This window comes from Pseudonaja textilis, chromosome 8 (assembly GCF_049901715.1).
Source record: "Pseudonaja textilis isolate UNSWEBS1 chromosome 8, rPseTex1.2, whole genome shotgun sequence".
Taxonomy (NCBI): domain Eukaryota; kingdom Metazoa; phylum Chordata; class Lepidosauria; order Squamata; family Elapidae; genus Pseudonaja; species Pseudonaja textilis.
In genome coordinates, this window is record NC_141997.1 from 7429743 (window position 1) to 7452481 (window position 22739).

The 22739-nt window shown below is 41.5% G+C and overlaps 1 protein-coding gene and 2 pseudogenes across 6 annotated transcripts in view; all 3 read right to left on the reverse strand.

Moving 5' to 3' along the window:
- CNKSR2 (connector enhancer of kinase suppressor of Ras 2) overlaps positions 1 to 22739 on the reverse strand; it is a 257797-nt gene that overhangs the window by 63161 nt on the left and 171897 nt on the right. For 4 of the 6 annotated variants that reach the window (XM_087938239.1, XM_087938238.1, XM_087938240.1 and 1 more), the window contains 3 exons: positions 22355 to 22426; positions 16714 to 16781; positions 2133 to 2266 (listed from right to left, as the gene is read on the reverse strand). In XM_087938239.1, coding sequence (XP_087794365.1) covers positions 2133 to 2266; positions 16714 to 16781; positions 22355 to 22426 — 274 coding nt within the window. The remainder of the gene's footprint in view (positions 1 to 2132; positions 2267 to 16713; positions 16782 to 22354; positions 22427 to 22739) is intronic. The other 2 variants (XM_026714237.2, XM_026714236.2) reach the window with 1 other exon arrangement.
- LOC148125099 (uncharacterized) lies at positions 19192 to 20743 on the reverse strand (annotated as a pseudogene).
- Positions 20842 to 21503, reverse strand: LOC148125100 (uncharacterized; annotated as a pseudogene).

Genomic DNA, 22739 nt, shown 5'->3' on the forward strand with positions numbered 1-22739 from the left:
GATTCCTTCCCCAACCCTGCCTGGCCCATACAGGCACCACCCATGTGAGTGATGTCAAGTTGGGCAAGCCCACCCAGTCACATGAGTACCCAGCCACGCCTACCCAGCCAGTAATTAGGGCAGAGAACCAGTTGTTAAATTATTTGAATCCCACCCCTGGTTTATTGGATAAGAAGATCTCATTCCTCTGCCATTTGCCTCCTTGATTCTAGTTTTTTATATAGTTTTTCAAATTTTAATTGTTTTTATACAGTAATTTATCTTTGCTTTTTGTAAGCTGTCCAGAGTCATCTTATAGGTGAGATGGATATCATATAAATTTAATTAATTAATTTTAAATTGCTTTTTACCTTCTGTATATTGCCATCTCCATTATTGATTATTTTATATATTTTATTTAATTTTATCTATCTTTCAAATAATATTCTTCAAACTTTAAACTGATGTCCTGTAGCCCTCTGCCAGTGAAAATGGTGCCCGGGAGGGCCGACAAAGGCACCATGGGTCAGTCCTTCGCTGATTCCAGGGTGGCCCTGTGGGTCAGATCTAAGCACCCCATGGGCCACATCTGGCCTGCGGGCCTTGAATTTGATACCCACTGACTTGGATGCTGCCGGAAATGGCTTTCAGAGGAGTTGTTTAAAATATAGAATATAATATCTGGCTGTATTGTAAGTTTAAGAACATCCATCTTCCAAGTTAATTTTTTTTCCAAGTAAAAAGTTAAAGAATTGATATATTTTCATCTGAAGATATATACATACATTCCTGAAAAATATTATTTAGAGTGGTCAAAGCCATCTTGCTTATACGTTAATTAAGTTTGGCAATATGCAATTAAAACTAGTTCTTTTTTGGATATTCTAAGATTTTAACAAATGCTGCTCTGCTATTTAAATGGGAACTGGAAGCTTTATCAGTTTTAGCTAACACTTTACATGTAGTCCTCAAGTTATGAATATAATGGATCCTGCCCATTCCATTTTTAACCCAAGGATTCGTAGGAGTGAATCTCGTACCTTGAACGCAATCACTCCCTCCTTTCACCTACGTATTCAATAATCAAATGCGTGGGTCACTAAGTGCACATGAGATATCTCAGGGTGGGGAAGGCCATGTGGGGGGGTGATGGAACAGGCCATCAGTTTCAAACCACACAAGGCCTCCCCCGACCCACTGATACTTCATTCTCTCTCCCCTGGGGTCCCCACAATTGCTTCCCCCTAATCTTGCCACGCCGAGTGACTTACTTTATGAAGATCTGTCTCCTCTCCAGCCTGTTTCTTTGCCTGCTTCTTCCTTTCTCATCAGCAAAGGGCTGGACAAGGCCTCCGGTGATGAAAAAAGAGGCTGGGAATCCCTCCTTTCTTGCCAGTGATCCACTTGACAAGGCCTCCACTTGACAAGGCCTCCCTTTTTGTCACCGGAGGCCTCATCAAGCAGATCACCAGGGAGAAAGGAGGCCCGGAAAGCCATGTGCAACCTTCCGTGCCTCCTTTCTCATTGCTGAAGTGCTTGAATATTGCGTCCCTTTAGGCTTCGGCAGCCCTTTTCAAAAAGCCTTTGCCAGTGGAAACAAAGCTTCGGAGGGATGCACCCACTCCTCCCAACCTCCACTGGTGCCACAAAAGCTTTTTGAAAAGAGTTGCCAAAGCTTACAGGAACACAATCTCCCTGCAGACTTCGGTAAGGAAACAGCAAACAGAGGGAAGGACTGAAAGCCTCCCATCTGTTTGTAAATGTCAAGGCCTCAATTCGCAGAGAATAGAGGCCTAAAGTATGAGATCACATGAGATCAATAGCACGAGATTACGTGCTACTGATTTTACATGATCTCACAGTACGTTAGGCCTATGTTCTCTGTGAAAGCACTGAAAACCTGAAGCAATGAAGCAGGCAAAAGCGCGATAGAGCTTGTTCTTGTTTCTGCACCAATTTAGGCTGTTTGCCTATATTTTGATAGAAAAATGTAAAAGCAGGATTTCCTAGTAGCAAGCATCTACAAAAGATAACTTGGATATCATCCACCATAAATGCTCAAATGTGCTATAAATAGGTGATGTTTGAATTTGAAAGCATTTATGCAGACAGCTCTGAATAATGACAACTAATTATTATACATAATCACTTACTGTAGGAGGTCGTGGATATGTGTCATATGGTGGAGGTGGACTGTCTTGTTTAGGTGTTGAAGGTGTGTCTACTTCTTCCTTATCACTTTCACTCCAATAATCTAAACAAGACAGAAAGCCAGAAACTTGATTTACTGTGAAGCAAACATTGACAGGTTTTTAAGTAGCATTGAGCTAAAAAATAATTAATAATGAATACAGATTTGTAACATAAATGTGGCATGATTTTCCCATTAAGAAATCATCCAGACAAATTATTCCAGCAATTCTGCTGAAATTTAAGATTGCAGATATGTCGCTATGTTAGACTTTCAGGTATTATCAGTTGCTGCTTAAAATAGAGAGGAATATTATAGACTTAACAAAAGGTAGCTATAGAGAATAGTGATGTCTTTTGACATCTTCACCAGATTTTTAAAATAGAAAGAGGAATAAATAAAAAGTAACTCATTATCTACAGAGGTTCACAATAAAAATTAATATCAGGGTTCACATTAGATGAAGGGATGGTTGTGTATCTTTCCAGTCATGTAATACAGAAATTGGCTTACTATCCAGAATGTTTCTGGATGCTATTTGGTTAGATTCATGTCTTCATTAAAGACAAAAACAAAGTCAAATACTAAGTGTTCACTTTAGTACACAGATATTAAATCCTTATCATCTGTCTGTGCTCCAGAATGTTAGTTCCAGCTTTTTCCCCCCATACCTTCCCAAGTCAACATTCTTGGTACCTTGAAAATCATCTGGCCATAATGGCTTTTTCTAGCATGACAAATATTTGTTTCTGCCTTGCCAGCTTATTTTCCTACACTACTGCCTTTCAGATTTTCTCCTTGCCATTCACTTCCAAGTCTGGAGGTATCAGGTGCTCCTCTTCCTGATACTTTCTGGATATGAGTGGCCAAAGGGCAATAATCTTCCTCAGCCTTCCTTCTTCTTCAGAATGACTGAGTTCTTCTGCCTTTCAAGTTCTTCTATTTCTCCCTTCTCCTAAATATCAACAGTAGGAAGAGTGAGTGAGTGAGCGAGCGAGTGGGTCGATCAGTCAGTGATTGTCTATCCGTCTCTTTCTCTCTTAATTGGAAAATAATTAGCAGGGAACGGCCCTGGATAAACAGACAAGGAAGAAATAATATCTTAACCAAGGAACCATCTAGGAAGAAACCACACTCCAACCGAGATTGCTAGGGCAAATACTGTATATAAGTAAACAGCAACTCCACTCCTTTATGAACTTATGAAGATAGTTACATCACATGGAGAAAAGTTGCTATTAAATAAAATAAATGATAGGAGGAGAAGTGGAGAGGGAAAGATAAATCATAGAATAAATCAAAGAGAAAGAAAGAAAAAAAGTGAAGAAAGGAAAAGGAGAGGAAAGGTTGGAGCAATAGGAGGAAAACAATCCACGGGGAACTTGGTCTGCTGAGAGAAGCCCAGCTGACCTGAGAGGCCTACCCAAGAGCCCGGGGGCCCATTGAAATGAGGTCAGTGGAGAGGCAAAACAAACTGGTGGAGAACAACGAGGTGAGCTGGTGAGTGAGTGGGGCCCAGCTATGGAGCAGGGAGAAAAATCATGCATGGGACAGAGAGTAGAGCCGACTGAGGGTAAAGCAATGACTGGCAGAGAAGGAAAAGGCAAGCCGGTGAGGGAGAAGAGCAGGGAGGAGGAGGAGGAGAACTAGCTATAGAGAGGAGACAAGAGGTGAGCTCACCATAGGCCATCCAGGTGGTCTTGTTTGCTGTGAGAAGCAATGCAAACAAGAGCCACATGGCTGGAGAGACAGGAGCAGCAGTGGCAGAGGAGAGAACTGGCAGTGAGGGGCAACAGAGCAAATCAGATCATGAGCGGAGCATGGGAAGCAACAGGAGAGCATTGGTGCAACCGGAGGCTGTCGGTGTTGGTGGAACATTTCAGCAAAAGGGATCAGCGACCCAGTGACTGAGAATGGCAACAGAGCAGTGTGGGAGACCAACAGGCAAGGGGGAGTGGGGGGGAACACCATGAATTGAGAAAAGCAGGGACAGCAGAAGTGGCAGGAAAAGTAAGTAGGAAGGGAAGATAAAAAGACAACAGAGGACACAAGCCACAAAAATCAAAGGCAAATAGGCAATAGCAAGTAAGGAACATATAAAGGCAGAGAAGAAAGAGATAAATTAAGCCCACAAAAAGGCAGGGAGGGAAAGGATCATAAGAAGGAAGGGAGGAAAGGGGCAATCATAGAACATTCCAGTACAGCCTAAGAACAAACCTGCACTTAAGCCCACCCAACACTGAAAATTTTAAAATTGGACAATCTAAATGATCTGAAGAACTTCAAATTTTTAAATTAGACAATTTTGAACTATATAACTTTAAATCCTTAAATCAGACATTCTTTAACTGGTAGAACCTTAAACTTTTAGCTACATTTTCCCACCCAAATTTGAAACTTAAATGATCTGTTAGAATATCTATATTCCAAATTGGACATTTTTCCCAGTTAAAAATCTGTGGTAAAACCTTCTACACTTCTCTTTCAATTTTTTTAAATCCACTCATGAAAGAAGAAACTGATACTATTGTGATCTGCAGAACATGTTTCATGTATACATTTATGCCCATAGAATACCCAAACTATATATGTACCAAATGTAAACTAATCAAATTACTAGAAGAAAAAGTAAAGGGTCTATAGCAGGGGTGTCAAACTCAAGGCCTGGGGCCGTATCCAGCCCACGGGATGTTTAGATGTGGCCCATGAGGGCCTTGGAAATAGCAAAGGACCACCCCGTGGCACCTCTCCCAGCAAAAATGGAGCTTAGGAAGGCTGCATGCAGGTCCTCCCAAGCTCCATTTTCACTGGCAGAGGGCTGCAGGAGGCCATCACAGCCAAAAATGGAGCTCAGGAGCCCATTTTCGCTGGCAGAGTGCTTGGGCCACCACAGGCATCCCTGACACAAGTGATGTTGAGCTGGACACGTCTACCCTGGCCCCCCAAGATCAAACAACCATGATGTAGTCTTCAATGAAATCGAATTTGACACCTCTGCATAGAGGAAGAAGAAGACAGATGGAAACATGTCATTCATAGAAAAAACACAAACCTAGTACAAAACCCCTGTCCAAATAAACCCACTCTGATGCAGCCCCACTGGCGCTAAGCAATCAATTTCATGGACTCTCACTGGAAGAAAACAAACAGACACATAGTAAAGAGGCACCATCAAATGTCCCTAAAAAAGCAGCACCATCAAATGCTTCTGCGATAGATAGAAAAACACTCCAAAGATCCCTAGGAAAAAAAAGACGAGTGCTGGTGATAGAAGATTCAATTTTCAAGGGAACAGAACCAGCCGTCTGTAGAGCAGACAGTCTATCCAGAGAGGTATGTTATCTCCCTGGAGCTAAAATCAAAGATTTGGCTGAGAACCTAACCAACATAATAAAATCAACAGACTACTACCCCTTTCTACTACTACATGGAGGGATGAATGACACAAAAAAGGACTTGAAAACAATATTGAGTAATTATGAGCAGCTAGGCAAGAAAGTCAAGGACTTAGGTGCACAAGTAGTTTTTTCATCTGTACTGCCAATGAATGGACAACATCCAGTAAGAGAAAAAAGAATTCTGGAAGCGAACCACTAGCTAAAGGGTTGGTGTCGCCCAAAAAACTTGGATTCCTGGACCACGATCTGTACTATCTCCATGATGGGCTTTTGGCAAGGGATGGGTTGCACCTCACAAAGACTAGGAAGAATGTTTTTGGAAAACAACTGGCTTAACTTATCTGGAGGGCTTTAAACTAAAATTGAGGGGCGAGGGTGACCAATCTTTAGGCTCTCCAGGACCCAATTCCATGCAAAAATCCCTAGTAAGCAAGTCAAATAATGAAGTAAGGAGGGATGGGGAGGAAAACAAACTCAAACACCAAATAGGAGACATAGGTAGAATGCCCAGCATCAGACATAAAGATCTCAAATGCCTATATATAAATGCACAAAGGGAACAAACAGAGTGAACTTGAACTATTTATACATGAAAGTAGATACGATATAGTTGAAATAACAGAAACTTGATGGGATGAAACCTATGACTGGAACATACTGATAGGATACAAATGGTTTAAAAAAACCAGACCCCATAAAATAGGAGGTGCGCTGTATGTAAAGGACCACTATATTGCTACAGAAATACATGAAACCGAAGACAAAAACCTCCTAGAATGCATATGGGTAAATATAAAAAAAAAATGACATGGCCATAAATGTATACTATAGGCCACCCAATCAAGCAGAAAAAATAGATGTACTTTTTTGCCAATCAACTAGCAAATATATGTAGGAAACACACTACACTAGTAATGGGTAATTGAAGTCCCCTGATATCAATTCGAAAACTAATTCTGCACCAAGTGCAGAATCAAATAGGTTCCTAACCAATCTAGCCGACAACTTTGTCGTTCAAAAGGTAGAGGAGGGAACTAGAGGGACAGCCAATTAAGGGACTTAATTCTTACAAACAGAGAAGAAGTGATAGAGAGAGTTGAAATTGCAGGAACCTTGGGTGAGAGTGACCATGTCATACTAGAATTCAACATAACGCAAACACAAGCAATAAAACATAATCATACGAGAGTCTTAGATTTTAAAAGAGCTGATTTTAATAAATTCAGAGAAAACTTGGGAAAGATTTCTTGGATGAAAATCCTAAAGGGGAAAACAACTCAAGAAGCTTGGGAAATTCTGAAAAATACCAATGAGAAAGAAAAACAAGAAATCCAAGAAGAAACCAGCATGGCTCCACAAAGATCTCCACAAATTGAAAGACAAAAAGGACAAAAAATGAAAAGAGGGAAACAAAACTAAGGCAGAATATCAGCAGATAGCCAGAATCTGCAAAGACAAAATCAGGATAGCAAAGGCTCAGAATGAACAAAGACTTGCAAGAAAAGTCAAAGATAAAAAAAAAGTTTCTTCCAACATATAAATAACAAGAAAAAAACCCAAAGGAAACAGTTGGTCCACTAAAGAGAGAAGATGGCAAGGAAGTAACAGGCAACAAAGGGAAAGCAGAGCTGCTTAATTCATTCTTTGCATTGGTCTTCATGCAAAAAGAAACTATAGCCCAACCTACCAAAAACATAATTGTAAAAGACATACTAGTAATAAAAGTTAAAATAATAAAAAAAATAGTAAGAAAACACCTGTCTGATTTTGATGAACACAAATCACCAGGACCTGATGGATGATATCCCAGAGTTCTAAAGGAGCTGGCAGATGTCATCTCAGAATTACTGTACCACATATTTCAAAAATCCTGGAGCACCAGGGAACTACCAGAGGACTGGAAAAGATCTGATGTGGTTCCCATCTTCAAAAAAGGAAAAGAAAAACAGATCCAGGAAACTACAGACCAATCAGCCTAACATCCATACCCGGGAAGATACTGGAAAAGATAATAAAAAAACAGATGTGCCAACATCTAGAAACAAGTAAAGTAATAATTAGCAGTTAGCACAGGTTTATTAAAAATAGATGATGCCAAACAAATCTTATTTCATTCTTCAACATAGTGACTAAATTAGACTAGCAAAATACTGTGGACATAATATACTTAGACTTCAGCAAGGCATTCACAAAGTAGACTACAACCAATTTCTTAGTAAGCTAGAAAAAAGTGGGATAGATAGCATCACCACAAGATGGATTTGCAACTGGCTGACAAACCATACTCAATGAGTAGTCCTTAATGGATCTAAGTCTACATGGAGGGAAGTATAAGCAGTGGGGTGCCACAAGTTCTGTCTTAGGCCCAATACTTTTCAATATCTTCATAAACGACTTATATAAGCGAATGGAAGGGGACCTTACCAAATTTGCAGATGATACTAAGCTGGCAGGAATAGCTAGCACCCTAGAAGATAGGCTGAAGATCCAGATGGATCTTGACAGATTTGAACACTGGGTGTTCACTTAGGCAAGAAAGACGAAAAGTACTGTACACATACAGATTGGGTGAATCCAGGCTTAATGGCAGTAACTATGAGAGGGATCTCAGAGTTTTAGTGGACAACCAGTTAAATATAAGCCAGCAGTGTGCAGCAGTAGCCAAAAAAGCTCATGCAATCCCAAGTTGCATTAACAGAGGGATACAATCGAGATCAAGTGAGGTACTAATACCACTCTATAAAGGCTTAGCAAGACCACATCTAGAATACTACATTCACTTTTGGTAACACTATAAAAAAGATGTTGAGACTCTAGAAAAAGTACAGAAAAGAGAAGAGGATGATTAGGGGATTGAAGACTAAAACATATGAAGAACGGTTACAGGAACTGGGCATGGCTAGTCTAGTGAAGAGAAGGACCAGGGGAGACAGGATAGCAGGGTTCCAATATGTGAGGGGCTGCCACAGAGAGTAGAGTGTCAAACTATTTTCCAAGACACCTGTAGTCCAGACAAGGAATAATGGATGAAAACTGATCAAGGAGAGATTTAACCTGGAAATAAGGAGAAATTTTCTGATAGTGAGAACTTTCAACTAATGTAACAGCTTGCCTTTGGAAGTTGTGGGAGCTTCATCACTTCAGACTTTCAATAAAAGATTGGGCTACCATTTGTCAGAAATGATGTAGTGTCTCCTGCTTGCATGAGGGGTTGGACTAGACGACCTTCAAGGTCCCTTCCAACTCTGTTAATCTGTAATTCTGCCATTCTAAAATTCTGTCATTTGGGTGTGGGTGGGAGCACTCATAGATGGGATTTGCAAATGTACTCAAGTAGAAAGAGAAGCAATTAAAGTCAGAAGTGAATTACAGGAAGCTGGATGTTTTTGTTCTTTGTTCAAGTTGTAGACAAAAGACCATGGAATTTATATTTGCATTCGTCGGTAGTCTAATCCAACTTGTGAGGAAGAAAAATCTAGTACAAAGTCAGAAGTAATCTATAACAGTGATTAGGGGACTTCATGAGGATAGTCAGTTGCTTGAACAGTAAGTGCTAGCTGTGGAATGGGAGGAGGGGGCTGCACAGATTTTTCTTGTGCACCAATTGAATCTAGTCTATGATTGGGAGGCCTTGTTCATGGTGACTTATACCTTAGTTATCCTTTATTATTATAATGGGGCTGCCCTTGAAGAGCACTTGCAAGTTGTAGTTGGTCCAAATATACACTGTGTGCATAATTAGGCAAGTTGTATTTTGGAGGAATAATTTTATTATTGAACAATTGCCATGCTCTCTGTCAATTCAAAATGTTAATAAACCTCAAACCTGAATATTTAAGATAGTAAAAGTGAAGTTTTGGCTTTTTTAGGAGAATATCTATATGCCCACAATTATTGGGCAATTATTAATGTGCAGAATTATTATGCAACTAAATGCAAAACAAACAGTTGCTCATCTCTCTCATTTATTTGGATCTTTTAAAGTGAGAATAATAAACAAATAACTCAAAATGTGCAAATAAATATTTCTAACATTTCAAAATTTAAAAAATCAGTGACTAATATAGCTACTTTTCTTTTCAGTAACAGTCATAAGCCTTCCATTCATGGAGTCTATCAGTTTCTTGATCTATTGACGATCAACTTTTTGTGCAGCAGCAACCGCAGACACTGTTCAGAGAGGTATACTGTTTTCTTTCACCATAAATCTCTCATTTAAGAAGGGCCCACAAATTCTCAATAGGGTTTAGATCAGGTGAGGAAGCAAGCCATGCCATTATTCTTTCATCTTTAAGGTCTTTACTGGCTAACGCCACCATGGAGTATTTAAATGCATGTGATGGAGCACTGTCCTGCATAAAAATCATGATCTTTTTGAAAGATACAAACTATTTCCTGTACCACTGTTTGAAGAAAGTGTCTTCTAAAAACTGTCAGTAGGTTTAGGAGTTGATTTTCAGTCCATCTTCAACCAGAAAAGGTCCAACTAGTTCTTCTTTAATAATACCAGCCCATACCAGTACCCCACCTCCATCTCGCTGGTGTCTGAGTCTAAGTGGAGCTCTGTGCCTGTTACTGATCCAGCCACATTTCCATCCATCAGTTCTGTCAAGAGTCACTCTCATCTCATCAATCCATAAAACCTTTGAAAAATCTGTCTTCAGATGTTTCTTGGCCCAGTTTTTCTGTTATGTGTCTTCTTCAGTGGTGATTGGGTTTCAGCCTTTCTTACCATGGCCATATCTCTGAGCACCGAATACCTTTATACTCCTGGGCACTCCAGGGAGGTTGCAGTTCTGGAATGTGACAGAGGAATATAAAGGAGAGCAGACAGCAAAGTCTGGGACAGGCCCAGAGAAAGAGACACCAACTGCTGGCCAGATGGATTTCAGCACCCAGATGGGGATGACCTGTTCAAAGGGACAAGCGGAGAAAACTGAGCAGCAAGCAGCGCGGGAGGAGTCTGTGGCAGCTGGGGGATTACATCAGGTGACTGAGGAGCTATGGCGGGGTGTGATGCTGAAGGCGTCCAAAGCTGAGTTCCCTCTGCTTCCTCCTAGAATGGTGTTTACCTGGGCTCAAGATGGAGAGAGAAAAGAGCGCTGGAGTGGGAAGAGCCAGTGGAGTGGAGATACCTGGCAGCCTGCTGCAGCCCATCGAATAGCTGAGAGAGAGGTTTGTCAGAATGGAGTTGCAGGGAGCAGAAATGGTGCAGCAGATAGCCCAAGCTTCCAGAGCAGGATCCAGTCAACCCTCAGCAACTCTCGCATTTCTGCTGCATCAACCCCAACTGAGGGATGGGGTGAGCCACCAGACCTCCTCCACTGACTGCCATTCTCAGCCAGGCCAGGCTCCAGGGCAAGGTGCCGCTGGACCCCAACAGGCAGCAGCCCAACTGCAAAGGATCACCAGGAAGCCTCAAGCACACCAGCAGCAATGGGTGCACAGATCTGGCCCTTTCCCTACAGGGATACTCTGGCACCCCAAGCCCTATCGAACTTTGACAATGTGGCTTGCATGAACACCATTGTGGTGAACTTACAGGGAGGGGCAGCAGAATAAATGACAGGCCTCCACAACAAAGGGGCTTCCAAGTTGGGGGACCCCAATACCTTCTTGGGAGAGCTCAGAGCCCGATTCGGAGGCACCACACAAGTCTGGCAGGTGGAATCCAACATCTGTGCCATCAAGCAAGAAAGTAGACCAGTGACTGAATACATTTGTCAATTCCGAAAACTGGCAGGGTGGCTGAGGTACTGGCTGGAGTGACTCTGGTCCACTACTTCTGAGATGTCCTGAACTGCTTATCTTGTGGAATATCCAAACAAATCCATGACTGGTACCATCTGGCAACAAGCGTGGAGTTAAACCTAATGGAATATAAATGACATGGAGGAACAGAAGGCTGCCTGAAAAGGAGCCAGGAGAGGCGTCTGCTCGGGTGAAAAGCCACTATCATGAAGGTACCTGCCCCTTCTGAAGCCCCAATATGCAGACTCAGCTTATGCTTCCAATGTGGCCCAAGAGGGTCACAGAGCTGCAGCTTACCTGGCATCAGTGCTCATTTCGACCCCAAGGGCCCCGAGCCCAGAGAAACTGAGGAAGCAGACCAAGCAGAGAAAGGAGAAATCACGAGTGACATGCCAAATTGTAGAGTTCTCTCTCCCAATAGCAAAGGGGAGGGAACTCCAACTGAGGAGGATCCCCAGCTGACCCTCTATGAGAGCGACAGCAAGGGGAAGATTACCTAATGGTAAGTGAGACCATCATCCCCCTGTCGGCCCAAATGGAGATCATAGTACCCCATTTGGTTCTAAAAGCCCTAATAGACTCAGGTTGCACCCGATACTTAGTCAGCATGCAGACAGTGCAGAAGTTGGGACTGCGAATGAGAAAACTATGCCAACCCATGAAATTCAAGCAGATAGAAGGTTCCATTGTGGGGAGCTTGCCCACCTCCTACCTAACAGAGCCGGTGCACCTAAAGCTAGGAATTCACCAAGAGACCATTCGGTTCGTGGTCAGAGTCAGAAAAAGCAAGCCAATAAGAAATGGACTCCCCAAGGGGATTTCTCATAGAAGACAAGATATATCTGTCCATGATGTAAAAGCTGAGACCACCTAGCAGGAAACTGGGTCCCAAGTACATAGGGCCCTTTCCCATAGTGAAGATGATCAACCTGGTCACAGTAAAATTAACCTCTTCAGGGAAATCAACCCACAGAAAAAGTCCCTCCTAGGAGAGCTGTGGCCAGACAGCCTCTGACCAGACCTGCTGAAGCTGCTCCTACCTGAACCACAAGAATGATAAAGTGCTATCATTGTGGCCAGGATGGCCATAGAGCAGCCAACTGTTTTGCTCCTGTACCTGTTCCACAAGCTCCACAACCAAGGCCTAGTACAGCCACCAGGGGTTGAAGAAATTCAAGGAAGCCTCCAGATACTAGCTGGTTTGCTAGACACACCGTAGAAGGTCCCCTCCATGCAGAAGGGAGCAATGAACTTCTGACCCAAGAAATTCTCCCTAGAGAAGCAGATGAAGAAGACAACCCTATGATGACTGTTGTCATCACACCTTTTACAAAGTGAAGTTAGTGGTGCCTGACACAGGAGAGGTGGGGGAGATAGAAGCTGTAATAGATACCGGGTGTTCTGGATGCCTTGTTGGCCTCCCCATCGTTGAATAATTAGGGATAAAAACTAAAAACCTGAAATGCCCCATCAGGTTTGAATAAGTAGATGGGACTTTAATTGGGGGAGTCCCAGCCACCCAAATGGCAGAGTTAATTAAATTAGAGATGGGCAAACACCATGAGCTCATACGTTTTGTAGTGGCTCCAAAGATGTCAGAATCTGTCATATTGGGACTTGCTTGGCTGGATAAATGGGCCCCTACCATCAAGTGGGAGGACAGATACCAAAAAATCATAATTGGGGTTGGCCCACTGCCCCCTTCCTCCCACAAAGAAACTGCCACCCAACAAAGATCCCCAACCTGAAGCAGCAGCCACCGCTTCAGACTCTCCTCCAGGTGCGCCCCAAGTCCCCAAACAATGCAGGGACTTGGCTGAGGTGTTGAGTGAAGAGGAATGCAATGTTTACCTCCTCATTGAGCCACTGATTGTGCCATAGAATTAGAACTCAGGGCAAAACTGCCAAAACCAAAGATGTATTCCATGATACCAGCTGAAATAATTGAGTTGAGAAAATACATCAATAACAATTTAGGCAGAGGTTTCATTGTACCTGCCAAATCTAGATTGGCTGCCCCAGTACTGTTCAAACAAAAAAAAAAGATGGCAGCTTAAGATTATGTGTGGATTTTAGGGGTGTGAATGTGGTATGCATAAAAAACATGTACCCCCTCCCCCTCATGAAGGACTTATTAAATCACCTGTCTAAAGGCAAAGTCTTCACCAAACTAGATCTGAGAGAAATTTACTACAGAGTCTGCATAAAGGAGGGAGAAGAATGGAAAACTGCTTTCAACTGTCATCTGGGTAGTTTCCAATTCTGAGTCATGCCTTTCAGACTCCAGGGCCACCCTGCAGTGTTTATGCAACTCATCAATGAAGTCTTACATCCCCACCTATACAAAGGGGTCCTCATTTACCTGAATGACATTCTTATATTCAGCGAAACCATCGAACATGTCAAACTGGTCAGGCAAGTGCTGAAAAAACTTTTAGCTGCCAAGTTATATGTAAAACTGTCAAAATGCGAATTCCACAAAGAGTCATTGGATTACCTAGGCTACCATGTATCCAACCAGGGAATTTAGATGGACCTTGGAAAAGTGACAGCGGTGCTAGACTGGCAACCCCCCAAAACACATAAACAACTTCAAAGCTTTTTGGGTTTTGCCAATGTCTATAGACAATTTATTCATTCTTTTGCCGAGGCTGTCCTCCCTTTAACAGAGTTATTGTAAACTAGGCCTTCCCCGACCAAACTGAAGCCCAATCAACCTCTTGCTTGGACAATGGACTATCAGAAATCTTTTGAAACTTTAAAACGCCTATTTGCCAGTGAGCTCATTCTCCAGCATCCAGACCCGATCAGACTTTTCATAGTCCAAGTTGACGCTAGTGATGTGGCTTTCATGGCCATTCTTCTCCAAAAGGACTCTCAGAACTGGCTAATGCCTTGCGCTTATGTGTCCAAAAAGTTGCCAGACACAGAACGTAGATGGGTGGTTTGGGAAAAAGAAGTGTTTGCAGTGCGATGGGCTTTACTGTCTTGGAGGCATTTCCTGGAAGGGGTGAAGAAACCATTTGAGGTATGGATTGATCACAAGAACCTCGAGGCTCTAAAGACACCTAGGAAGCTATCACCTAAACAAATCCACTGGGGTCAATACTTCAAGTGGTTCAACTTTAACATGAAATATATCCCAGGAGGGAAAAACATACTGGTGGATGCCCTGTCAAGAAAACCTCAATTTGACAGTCGCCGAGAGGAAGTAGTGCAAACTATGATATCAGAAGCCCAACCAGCAAGCCAAATAACCACCCGAGGCCAAGCCAACCACAGCCCCAGATGCCTAGAAGACAAATTGACAACTAAGTTGAAAGCAGCCCTTTTGACCGATCCCTGGTTTGTTGAGCATCAAACCAATTTGACAATGAACGAGGGATTGGCTTGGAAAGAGGCAAAAATTTGTGTACCCAATACACTAAGACTAATAGTACTGAAGCATAGCCATGACTCGCGGTTGGAGGGACACTTTGGTTTCTTAAAAAACCGTGCATTTAGTTAGGAGACAGTTCTGGTAGCCAAAAATAAAACCTGATGTCGAAGACTATGTGAAAAGATGCTCAGTTTGTGCCATGATGAAACACAGAAATGGAAAAACCCCTGGCCTCCTTCAACAAGTAGAACCAACGAAGCCGTGGGAAGAAATTGCAGTGGATTTTATCGGAGACTGGGGGAAATACAGTGATTTGGACTGTTACCAACTTATTCTCTAAGCAAGCCCACTTTACAGCCTGTAATGGACTACCTTTGGGTAAAAAACTTGCAAAACTGTTCGTGAAGCATATCTATAGGCTCCACGGAGTACCTCATAGAGTAATCTCGGACCGAGGTGTACAGTTTACCGTTTAGTTCTGGAGGGAATTTTTAAAGTCCATTGGGTTATCCCTCAGCGTTCCATCCTGCATGCAACGGGGCAGCAGAGAGAACGAACGCCATGGTGGAACAATACATTAGATGCTATGTAAATTATCGACAGGAGAACTGCGTAGAGCTGTTGCCATTTGCAGAAGTTGCTTACAATAATGCAGTACATAGCAGCACAGGCTTGATTCCATTCCAAATCAACAGCAGCATGGAATTTGTCCCTATGCCGGAATTACCCAATTACCATAGGAATTACCTATGCCGGAATTACCCAACATACACGTCTTTAATGGAATGGATGGATTCATTAAAGAAAGATCGGGAGGATACAAAAAAAAGCTTTGTCTGAAGCTGCTGAGGAATAAAAAAAACAGGCAGACAAACATAGATCCCTCCAACCACATTTAAAGTAGGAGACAAAGTGTTTTTGTCAACTAAATATCTCAAATTGAAACTTCCCAGTCGGAAGTTGGACCATAAATTCTTAGGTCCATTCCCTATATCTAAAATAATCAATCCAGTCACAGTCCAATTCAGTCTCCCCCAGCTATTGGGGAAAATACACCCAGTGCTTCATAGAAGTTTATTGAAACCAGCTGTAGGGTCAAATTTAAGGCCAATACCAACAGCTCCTCCCAAACTCTTTATCGTTCAGGGTGAGACACATTATGAAATCAAGAAAATCCTCAATTCTAGGAGGGAGATTACAATATTTGGTATTATGGAAAGGTTACCCGTTGTCAGATGCTACTTGGGTAAAAAATTGGGATGTACATGCAGATAGATTGGTTAACCAATTCCATAATGAATTCCCTAACAAACCAAAGGGTGCCCCGGGGGGGGGGGGAGGATTAAGGGCATTGCATTAACCTCTGGTTGTAATTTCTTTATTATCTCTTTTAGGAGGCAAATTTTTCAAGGGGGACGCCTGTCAGCTTTGGAAGCCATATTCCATGCTGCCACATAGCCTGGGAGAGTGGAAGAGGGGTGATTTCAATTAAGTAGCTCTATGTAGACAAAATAAAATTATTCTGTTAGTTCAAGGTAATTTAGTATGGCGCAGGATAAAATAAGGATCTTACTTTTGAATGGATCGTGATTGGGTCATGTGATGTGATGATGACCAAGGGGGGATGGATTTGCAGTTTGAGAAATTGTGGAAATCTGAAAAATTGTTTAGATTCGGGTTTCCACAGATGTGCCAGGTGCTATTCTAATAAAGGTACTTTTGAGATATGTTTGTCTGGGAGTTACTGATTGGAATGGAGGTTTGCTGGAACACTGACTGCTTGCTTGGGTTTGTCTGTTGAAATGTTGACACACGCACTGAAAAGGAATTTGAATTTTAACACATTGTTGTATAATACTAATACTATAATACTATATTATACTAATATTAGTATAATACTAATGTATCTGAGTGTGAAGGAATATTATTAAGAAATACTATAATGCATTTTCTAAAATAATAGTTCATTTTCATTAGGAGGTAAACAGAAGTAGTTAAAGCAATTAACTTTTTACCTTGTTCTTGTTTGATCCTTTCCCTTTCTGCATATCCAGCAGCAAGCATATTAATTCTGTTCAACCACCTGAAATAACATGTTCATTGAATTACTGACATGACTGATGCATTTATAGGACATTTATTAAAACTATAAAACATCTGGATAAGATCAAGACAGCAAAGTTCCTTGCTAATTTTATAATTAGGTCTTCAATAAGTTAAACTTTAAAAAATGTTTTAAGATATTGAAAGCTTCTATAAATTGATTTTTATAGATGTTAAATTATCTAAACTATTGCTCATCAAACCAACAAGAAGTTTAAATATAAAGTGGTTTTGTATGTTCTTTTTAATGCTAAAGTTCATGAATCAAGTACTAAAACAACACAGATATAATTGAGGGCATTAAACAGGGAAAGATAAGGAATCCCCTTCTATGTTAAATGATTTAACTTCTCTATGAAGCATGAACTGAAGCAATACTGATGGTACTGAGAGAGATAACAAGTCTATTACTCTAACCTGCACATTTTGGTGATATCATTATCCAGAAACTACAATTAAATTAGGTTCTAAGCACCCAATACCAATACAAGTCAAATTCATGGATTCTTTCTTGATCCATCTTGAAGAGCTAACATACTTATATATTTTCATTAGCAAAACAAAATGGAACAAAGCAAACTATACAAAAAAAGACAACCTGAATTTTAGAATGAACTTGTTTCTTTAAATTTGGTAGGCTTCATATCCATAGTGTACACTATGCATTTATTTTTCTATCCATCCATCCATCCATCCATCCTGTAATCTTGCTAGGCAAGATTACAGAGAGATTTTTCTATGCATCCATCCATCCATCCATCCTGTAATCTTGCTAGGAGTTTTACCAGTGATTACATTCCAAGAAGAGTAGAAAGATATTTAAACAATACTTGAAAAGGCAGTGTAACCCTCTTTTACATAATCTGAGATTTTTAATATGACGTGATATACATTATTTTTATTATTGTTTCATAATAAATTAGTGGTACAGAGAACCACTAAGGACAATATTATTAATAACAGTAATTTGTAATAATATTTTAACTATGCAGAGTAAAATATACTATACATTATAAAAGCTGATTTCATTTCACTAATATCTTCCATTTGAAAGACATAATCTGGCTAAGAAGGGGAAAATACATTTGTTGGAAGACAAAATGATCTGATTATATTGGAACATATTGAACTATGCTACAAATTTTAACAGTACATAGTAGAATTTGGATCCACCCACATTCTTGATTTAATGTCAGGGAGTGTGCTACATGTAATACAACATCATCAGTACAGAAGAAAATAGGGTAGTTACTGTACAGACTGCACAATCTGGTTTCTGAACTACAGCATATGTGCCAAGCATGCTGGTCTGTCTAATTAGACTTTTTTGAAATAATAAATAATGCTTCTCTGCAAACCATCCTATATGAGCACTCTTACCAGCATTACTCTAATTATATCACATTAAGGAGTATTCAAGTTTAGCATTTAAGGGGTCACACATTTGAAAAGTATTCATAATAGATGAAGCATGGATAATAATTAGCATTAATTTAAAGCTTTTTTTTTTACTAACATTATGTTAACTACAAAAACATTAGAAATCAGTCTATAAAATCTCTGAACTCAGCCCTTTTGGATTTCCTCCAGCTGGAAAATTATACAGGTAGTCCTTAACTTACAACATTTCATTTCATTTCATTTATTTATTTAATATATTGCCGCCTATTCGCCCATGGCGACTTGAGGCGGCTTACAGAATGTAAACTATATTAAAAAAAACAATAAAAACTAACAAAAATAATCAAATAAATTAATAAAATACAATAGAACAAAATCTGGAAAAAAAATAACTCCCATCCACTCCCTCCCCTGACAGCAGATCACACAAGTCATTTGATGGGCTCCATCCCATTCTGGGTTCCCCAGCCCCACTGGCAGAACCAGGTCTTCATTGCCTTCTGGAAGAGTATTAGAGAGGGGGCCACTCTAATCTCTGGGGGAATGATGTTACAGAGAGAGGGAGCCACCATGGAGAAGGCCCTTCTTCTGGGTCTCACCAGGTCTATCTCCCTCAGGGATGGGACCCACCGCATTCTCTGCCTCCCTACTCTGATGGGTTAGGTAGATGTGACCGGCAAGAGACAGTCCCTCAGATAACCTGGTCCCAAGCCATAAAGGGCTTTAAAGGTGACAACCAGCACCTTGAATTGCACCCGGAAGCAAATAGGCAACCAATGCAGTTCCCGCAGGAGAGATGAAAATGTGCACACCGGGGTCTGCACAAAACCATGCAGGCTGCTGCATTTTGCATCAACTGGAGCTTCCGGATGTTCTTCAAGGGCAACCCCATGTAGAGCGTGTTGCAATAATCAAGTGACTAGAACATGAATGACTGTGAGTAGTGACCGTTGGTCCAGGAAAGGGTACAACTGGTGCACAACCCGCAGTTACGCAAAGGCCATCCTGGCCACAACTGCCACCTGCTCTTCAAGCAAGAGTCGCGAGTCCAGGAAAACCCCTAGATTATGCAAAGGGTCTGTTTGGGACAGTGCCACCTCATCCAAGACCAAAGGTGGCAATTCTCCCTGAGCCAACAAATCCCAAATCCAGAGCTTTTTGATCTTGCAAGGGTTTAGTTTCAACCCATTGCTTCCCATCCAGCCCCTAACAGCCTCCAGGCACTGCAAGAGGGGAGACACAGCAACACTTAATTCATCATGGGCCAAGACATACAGCTGAGTATCTTCAGCACATTGGTGATACCTCAATCCATGACGACAGATGATCTCACCCAGCAGCTTCATATACATGTTAAACAGGACCGGAAAGCATGCCAAGCTCTGAGGAACCCTGTAAAGCAGTGGGCGAGGGCTGGATCTCTCCCCTCTTATCAACACTGACTGAGAGCGGCCGCAGAGGAAGGAAGTGAACCAAGACAGCACAAGGCCTCCCACTCCCATCCCCTGAAGCCACCCCAGGAGAATCCCATGCTTAATGGTATCGAAAGTCACCAAGAGGTCAAGTAGAGCAAAGATGGATGCACTACCCCCATCCCACTCCCACCAGAGATCATCTAAAAGTGCAACCAATGCTGTTTCTGTCCCAAATCCAGGCCTGAATCCTGACTGGCAGGAATCAAGACAATCCGTTTCATCCAGAAATCTTTGAAGCTGCTGCGTGACCACCTTTTCAATAACCTTCCCCCAAAAGGGAAGATTGGAGACAGGTCGGAAATTATCCAACCAGGTAGAGTCCAGCAATGGCTTCTTAAGACGAGAGTGGACCACATCTTCCTTAAAGTGCTGGGGCACTGTCCCCTCCTGTAGGGAAGCATTAATCACTGCCAGAGTCCACGCACCTATCACCTCCTAGGAAGCTTTCACAAGCCAGGAGGGACATAGGTCTAAAACACAGGTGCTTGCATGCATATTCCCTAGGATCCTGTCCACTTCCTCAGGAGCAACAGAGTAAAACCGTTCCCAGATAATAAGGCAGGAACCTGCCTCAGGAGCTTCGACTGGACCAGCAACCACACCGGCAGCTAACTGGGAACGAAGGTGAGCGATTTTGTCTTCCAGAAAATCCACAAATTGCTCAGTGTGCCCCTTCAGGTGGAACCTCAAACTCCTCCTTCCCCAGGAGGAGTGGCTCATCTTAAAGAGGATCACTAGGTGATTATCTGCAGATGCAATTAGTGTGGAGAACTATTTACACTTCGCCACATGAATCACCACAAGGTAGGCCTTAGTAGCAGCTCTTACCCATGTTCGATCAAGTTCATCCCATTTTCCACCAGTGGCGCTCTAGATGTCTCCTCATGCATTTCATCTCTCTCAGTTCTTCTGTATACCATGGGGCACAGAGAGGTCTACGGGTGAGGAGTGGTCGCAAGGATGCAATCCTATCCAGAGCCTCAGTCACCTTTCTATTTCAAACAGTGACTAGCTAGACTGCATAGTAGATCTGCAGTTATAACCCCCAGCTCCTTCTTGAATCCATCCGGGTCCATTAGTTGACGGGGGTGGACCAATCTAATAGGTCCTGCAACCCTGTGTGTGTGTGTGTGTGTGTGTGTGTGTGTGTGTGTGTACAGCTTTTCAGAAACTCAATGCCACCAGACTGTGATCTGACCATGACAAGGGGACCAAGGACAGGTCCACCAATTCCAGGTCACATAGACACTGCTCTAACAAGAACACAAAATTGGGTGTGTGGCCACTATTTTTAGTCGGGCTCTAGATGATCTGGGACAGGCCCATGGAGGTCATGGTTTCCATGAAATCTTGGGCTACCTCTGACCCCACCCCCAGAGAAGGCAGGTTGAAATCTCCCAGAACTATAAGCCTGGGGAATTCCACTGCCAGCCCTGCAGGGAGGTCCAGGAGCCCAGGTAGGGAAGCTGCAATGCAGCAGGGAGGCTGGTATAGCAGCAGCAATCCCACCTGATTCCTTGAGCCCAACCTAAGAAAAATGGTCTCACAGCCGGGCACTTGTGGAACAATGCCTCTGAAAGCTACTAGAGATTCTCTGATAACAACAGCCACACCTCCTCCCCCGTTCTGAGGTCTAGACTGGTGCCATGCTTGATAACCCACTGGGCACATTTCTACAAGGGGAACGCCTCCCTCTGGTCCCAGCCAGGTCTCGGTTATACAAGCCAGATAGGCTTTCTCTTTGAGAATCAAATCGGCAATAATTTTATTGCCAGTTATTGCAGGCTCATCTAACATTTAAAAGCAGCAGTCTAAGACCAGGGCCACCACAGATCTGCTGTGGTGGAGACCAGGAAAATGACTGTTCGAAGTTACAACAGCACTGAAAAAAGTGATTTATGACCATTTTTCACACTTACAACCTTTGTAGCATCCCCATGATCATGTGATCAGATGCTAGGTAACTGGTTTATACTTATGACTGTTGCTGTCTCCCAAAGTCATTGCAACTTTTTTACAAGCAAAATCAATGGGGAAGCCAGATTCACTTAACAAACATGTTACTAACTTATCAACTGAAGTGATTCACTTAACAACTGGGGCAAGAAAAGTTGTAAAATAGGGCAAAACTCACTTAACGTCTCTCTTAACAACAAAACCTTTGGGCTCAATTGTGGTTGTAAGTCAAGGACTATCTTATTTGTATCAGGTGTTAGGCAGCAATGAGATAATATGGGAGTTTCAGTTGTGACATCACTATGCACTATTTTCTATCATCAGAGCTAACTATGGATGCCTACTGAATTTTGCTACTTATGAATATATCAGGATTGTTGTACCCAAAATCCAGAAGATTTTTATCCTTGCAGAAAGTTTACTATTCAAAAGTTATATTTAACAGACCTGTATGTGTGACATACTTGTTACACTGTGTACATATATGTAGATAGAAGCACACACACATAGCATTTTTTGAATGAAATATAATTATCTTACATATTTTCCTATATTTTCATAGCTGGTCCTAATATGTAAAACTATATATTTTTATTTTATTTATTTATTTTATTTATTTATTTTATTTGGTTAGTCAATTTTCTTGAATTATACACAACACAAAATACAAAATAAAATGTATAAAATAAAAAGATTATTTTCATCTTTTAGAATTAATTACCTGTTCAAATCATCTTGATGTTCAGCAGCAAAGTAAAAGCTTTTGATTTTGGGATGACAGGCCTTGAATGCGCTATACAAAAAATATGAAAAAAATCATAATAAAATACTAAATATGTTAGTGCATTTCTTTCTGCATTTCATGTTTGTGTTCTCTTTTTATAAAAAAAGTCTAAATGGACGTCAATAATATTTTTATGTCTAATTTTTGTTTTTAACTGAAATATGCATGTGTAATCACATAATGCTCTTAAAATATAATATGATATGAGTCTATTTAAGAACACAGTGAATTCAATAGGCCTGATGTAGCAATTCTACAGATGCATCTCTAGATAGGTCATTGGAGCTTCAACTTCTTAGTAGTTGAGGAGAACAAAGTTTGT